Here is a 5,736-nt window from a genome sequence, read left to right as displayed (position 1 = left end):
CTTGAGCAAAAAGAAGCCAGGGACAGTACTAAGGCCTGAGTCCAAGCCCCAGGACTGGCAAAAAAACACAAACAAACAAAAAAAAAAAATACTAGAGCAAGTTATTAAGCACTTACTGAAGATGATCTTGAAGGTGAAGGGCAGAGAGATGAACAGGTGGTTATCACCTTGTTATTCTGGCAGTTTTAAAACTAGCTATTCATGAATGTGCAAATCTTATAGCTCAGTAAGGTATATACTATGGGGAAGGGGCATGACACTAAATAGGCCCCATCTATACTCATAGAAAGTGTTGTGTGTATACAGGACTGTTTATACTCATAGAGGTACAACTGAAGAATTTTTAGAAGACAGCAGACACTTAATAGCCAAAATAGTTATTTATTAATAATTTAAGGTTTTACATTCTTATAATAAATTCCAGCTCAAAACTTTACACCACGAACATCTGGAGCAACTCTCTTATCCACAATCAGATGCATCCCACCTACCAAATTTGGATACCCATGCTCACACACACACTTCCAGTTTTATACAAATTCTTTCTAAAAAGGAAAGGAACCAACCCAAAGTATTGCATTTGAGATGACACTCCCTGAAGAATTTTTGTACAGAGGTAATATACTGTTTAGCACAGCTGAAGTTAAAAAAAAAAAAGGTGAGCCCATGATTTTGGTGTCTTTCCAAGATAACCCCCCTTTTGATTGACACAACACAAGTCAAAGTATATACAAAGGTAAGGCATAGTTAAACTACATTAAGAGAAAAAAATCACAATGATCAGACTTCATATATGTGAAAAAACTTTAGACTGCACCATAACAAGTTCTTAGTGATAATATGTCCATGAAAATGTTCTCAGAACTGGTTGGTATAAGTCGTGCATGCTTGCAAGTAACCCTTTGGATTAGAAAAGAGAAAAAAAAAAATTCCTTTTTTCCCCCTGTATTTTGTCTTAAGATGTGGCATACTGCTTTTCTCCCTTTGGATTTCTTCTAACCCCAAAGGAAAAAAAAACAAAACAACAACACAGTCCAAATACTGCCAAGTGATTGAAGATCAAATATTTACAATAATCAAATGGAGTATCAGTTTTTCCTTTCCAAACTGATACTACAAATACAGAGCTGAAATCTCTCTTTGGCTCCACTAAATGCAAAGTTGAATCAGTCTTCATTGAAGACAATATAGGTAATTCCAGATGCAAAAGGAAACAGCCATACAAGGCCCTACAGAACACATGCTTCTAAACCCTACCATTTGGTCCTACCCTATGTACCTGGAAGTCCTGAATTCCAGTCCCAGCACAGGGTAGGCTGTACACTTGGGTGCAGAGCAAACCTACTGTCTGTATCCGGGCAGCATGTCCTGTTCTTCCATAGAGAATGGAGCAAATCTCTCTTTGTAAATAACCAATTCCACACTTGGTAACCCTGTCTAATACAGACAGCTGGTGACATTTTGACACCTGCGGCCACACAAAGAAAGCAGCCCAGCTAGTGCTGCCAAGAGAAACTACTGAAGGAATTGGAAACTCCCAGCAAGGACAGGTGTGGTGCCTTTCACGTGGACTGTAGGGAGTCCACCTGGTACACATTCTGGTTGGAAGGGGTGGTGAAGTAGAGCTGCTGTGCTGGCACCCGGTTGTCACAGGGGCTGCTGAGTCCCAGGGTCCTCTCGAAGTCTAGCAACTGGCCCATGAAGTTGAAGTTAGGGGAGATGTTGGATTTCTTCATCTTGACAATGTCATAAGCATCATTCATGGAGAGATTGAGCTTCTGCATAAGATAAGCCACGGTCACAGTGACTGAGCGGCTGATGCCCGCCAAGCAATGCACCAAGACACCACAGTTTTTGCCCCGGGCTTCATCTGTAAACAAAAGAGAAGCAAGATTTCATTAGACTGAAAACTCTTTGTGAATGATCAGCCTAAAATCTGAATTAAAGGAGATGCTGAAGGCATAAGAAAAATATATTCATGATAAACATGTACACTGGACACAATTGCATATTTCAGATATTTTCTGAAAAGGGAGCTTTTGTATTAAGCCTTTACCAACAACAAAAAAATTCTTAATGTGTGCATTCTTTGCTTCAGCTTGTGAATACCAGAAGCCTGCAATGTGGTGGGGAATGCACTTTGTACAGACAAGCAGACTGCAAGGGTCTATTAAATTATTCTCCAACTGTTGTGCTGCTAACAATGGAGGTATTCAGGCATTTTAAAAGAGAGAGGGAAGTCACAGGGGACAGCCCATTAGGAGGAACAGGATGTCGACATGGCCTGAAAATGAGTTCCTTTGTAATAGGAAATGCACTACAATGCCTGGAGATTCACTTCTCTCAGGCTTCCAGCCCACACTTCTTCCTGCTGTGATCGGGTTACCCAGACTCAGTTACCAGTATCACACTATCATTCTGACTGGATAACAGTGAACATTCATGCAGCTTTCCAACAACGAACTTGGGTGTCCTAGAATAACTTCTAGATCTTTAAAAATTATAAAGCCATTATAATGCTGATTATTGTTTGCAAGGCCACCTCTAGTGGACTGGGGAGGAAAGGGGGATCTGCTTTGTGAACTCTTGTCCTCTTTTCAAATGACTAAGTTTTACAGGGGGTGGAAACCATGTTTCAAATACACCTGTGGCCTCCAGCTACATCCAAACATTTTTTTCTTAGCACACCTGAATTTAGGGACCTTCCAAAAAAAAATTAGAGACCTGCAGTCTTAACAAATTAGCAAGCAACTGGAATGGTTTACAGCTGAAACTCGGAATGGCTAGGCTTTTTGCATTTAAAGTCAAAGCAAAGACTGTTAAGTCTCACCTATGAAAGAAATGGCCTCAGGGAAGAACTGGGACAAGTTTTGGCTCCAGTGATCCGAGATCGGAATTTGCTTGTATTTGAATTCTCCTGCGTTCTCAAAGAGATTGGGTAAGTTGGGGGTGACATTCAAGATGTACTTGATGCCGAATTCCTCCAACACGTCCAAGTTGGTAGAGTCCTTGGCACAACCCAAGTATAGGAAGGGCAAGATCTCCACAGGGAAGGAAGGCTGGCTGTTGGACAGCGGGCTGCCATCCGAGTCCGTTGCACTATTGGGGTCTCGGTCAAGGTCAGACTCGATGTCTGAGGAAGAGTCGGAGCTGATCCGCAGGCCTCCGAGCCCCAACACTGGCAGTGGAGGCGAGCTACTGCTACATGACCCGTCTAGATTGGTCTCGCAGTGCAGGGCAAACTCCGCTTGGAACTTACTGAAGCCACCTGCCAGAACAAGAAAAGCAATCTTGTAACCCGAGAAGCCGTAGTAATTTTCACAGCTTGTGAGATCCGCAGCTGGGTACAGGAAACAACCAAGACCCCCTCACCATCATGGGTGCCCAGGACATAAAAGAGAAATACAATTGAATATGCACATTCGAAAATGTAACCAATGGGGGCCGCTTCCCCGGGGAAACACTTAATTCTTTTTAAGTGCGGAAACGCACAAAATGGCAACTTTGCTGAATATTTGGAAGAGGGGGTGCCTAGCAAGTGCCAATCTCCATCACCCCCCAACAATGTCTTTGGTTCTACAAATGTTAAACTAAAAAAAAAAAAATTGAACAGCAGTAAGAGGATATTCTGGGTTTGAAAACCCAAGATTGAAGATAAACTAGGGGTGCTGGGAGGATACCACGCGGGCCCAGTCCTCCCGAGTGGAAAGCTCCAACTACCTCGCCGGCCACAAGCCCATGACTTACTCAGAAGCGGCCCGGGGGGGGGGGGAAGTAACCATCATTTCCAAGCCCCCGGCCCTGCACCCTCGCCCTGCCCCGGCGCGCGTACCTTCCAGGTAGAAAGCCCGGCAGCCCTCGTCCTTGAGCTTCTTGAGCAGCAGCCCGAGCACAGACTCGCCGCTCGTGTTCTCGTTCCAGTCGCTGCTGTTCTCGTCGTACAGCACCACCGTGTCGGTGCCGCAGCGCCGGGTAAAGCGGTCCCGGTCCTCGCCGCGCGTGAAGAGTGCGCGCACCGGCAGATTGCCCTTCTGCAGGCGCCGCAGCATGATGCCCGGGATGGCCACGTTGATGGCCGATTCGATGTGCGACGACTCGTACAGTTCTTGGGGTCGGCAGTCCATCAGCAGTAGCCGCTCGTTGCCCAGTTCCAGCTGCTCGTTGAGCCACGCCACGGTCTTGCTGATCGCCATTTCCGACGCGAAGGGCACGGGTCTGAGCGTATCTATCATGGGGGTCGAGGCTGCGGAACGAGGGCGGATTGCCTACCAGACGCCCCTCCGGGCAGGCATAGGCTGAGCGCGCCGCTGCACCAAGCCGCCGCTCTCCGGGCGGGATCTAATACCGCCTCGCCTTACCCTAGCGGAGGGAAGCCGGCGGTCCCAATGCACCGGCTGCAGCCGTTCGCTCTAGGAGTCAATGAACGTCCCTCAATGAAGCTGCTCAGTTTTGTTCCTCCCCAGTGAATGAAATCCAATTAATTCGGACTCTAAGCCACTGAGAGAGGAAGGGAAAAAAAAACAACAAACAAACACAAAATCCCCAGCGGCTCTTAATCCCTCCCTCCAAGGCTGCACCTCAAATCTACCCCGCTGTCTTTCTCTCCGGATTATTCAAACCTGGATTTGTTCCTAGGACTCACTCAGCTCGAGCACACCCCCAGCGCGAGGCAGCTCCTCAATGGATACAAACAGCGAGCGTCTCAATGGATACATTCTCTCGGCCAGCCAATGAGCGCGCTGCGGAAGGGGCTGTTGCCGTGGGGACGGGCCGGCTGGAACAGGTTGTGTTGATGAATTGTTAATGAGTTTGTCATTCACAAAAACGGAAAGGAATTTCCGCTCCGGATAAGCCCCAGTGCAAACAAGCTGCAACAGCGGGCTCGGCGGGAGGAAGGAGAAAGAAGAGGAGGCGGTGGTGGAGGAGGAGCAGGCCACAAAAACCAGGGCACTTCAGTGTCTCATGTTTCCTTCTGTTGAGAGTTCACACTTCGCGTCGGAACTTTTGCGCACAAATGGAGCAATTAGCATGCACAAAAGCCTTCGTTCGCGACGCTTGTGCTCTCAAGCTAGCTTGAGGAAAACTTGTTCTTTTTCCCTTTTTATTCCCTTCAAACTCACTTGGATCCAATCCTCCTTAACCCCTCCCGGCCCTCCTTTAGGCAGTGTGTGGCATTTGTTTGCCTGTTTTAAAAGCCCTGTTCTGTTTGCTCTGATGTTCTTTTAAGCGAAGCTGTGTTGGGACTGGGTGAACCGCCTGGGCTTTAGTGACCCGACGATGTGTTAAATGCTAATCCAACATCTTTCGAAACAAGCCACGATTTTGTTTAAACATTTTTAAAAGCAACCAAACAAACGTCTGGTTATCCAGAAAAATAGGAGTGTTTTTCTTTTCTCAATAGTTAAGAAAAAAAAAAAAGAGAGTGGGGGGGGGAGGGGGGAGTCGTTGGATAGTTGAATGCTTTTTATTGCACTTGGGCAGCGTGGGGAATGATGTGCCATTGTTCCGGAGGTCTAAGTCACCCCCGCCTCGCGGTCACCCACTGCGCGCCGGGGGAGTCGCGCTCCTTAATGACTTCTGGGCAAGGAGCAAGTCTGGCAAGGCTTCCTGGACTAGGAGCCCTGGGGTGCGACGAGGCACCCCCGCAGTCCCCACCACCTGAAGACTGGGGTAGTCGCCCCGCTTGGCCTGCACACTGAGGGAGAGGGGGGACGCTCAGCAGGCTGGCTCGGTGAT

The 5,736-nt window shown here is 47.4% G+C and overlaps 1 protein-coding gene across 1 annotated transcript; it reads right to left on the bottom strand.

Moving 5' to 3' along the window:
• Positions 1-365: 365 nt before the first annotated feature.
• Positions 366-5,272, bottom strand: Dusp6 (dual specificity phosphatase 6). Its single transcript, XM_048358508.1, has 3 exons — positions 3,833-5,272; positions 2,831-3,268; positions 366-1,870 (listed from the first exon to the last, which is right to left on the bottom strand). Exons 1-3 carry the CDS (start codon positions 4,230-4,232, stop codon positions 1,563-1,565), a joined length of 1,146 nt encoding a protein of 381 aa, XP_048214465.1. The 5' UTR covers positions 4,233-5,272; the 3' UTR covers positions 366-1,562.
• Positions 5,273-5,736: the final 464 nt, after the last annotated feature.

The sequence above is a fragment of the Perognathus longimembris genome, chromosome 1 (assembly GCF_023159225.1).
Source record: "Perognathus longimembris pacificus isolate PPM17 chromosome 1, ASM2315922v1, whole genome shotgun sequence".
Taxonomy (NCBI): Eukaryota; Metazoa; Chordata; class Mammalia; order Rodentia; family Heteromyidae; genus Perognathus; species Perognathus longimembris.
The sequence above is the reverse complement of the archived record's forward strand: the minus strand, read 5'-3'. Positions and strand labels throughout refer to the sequence as shown.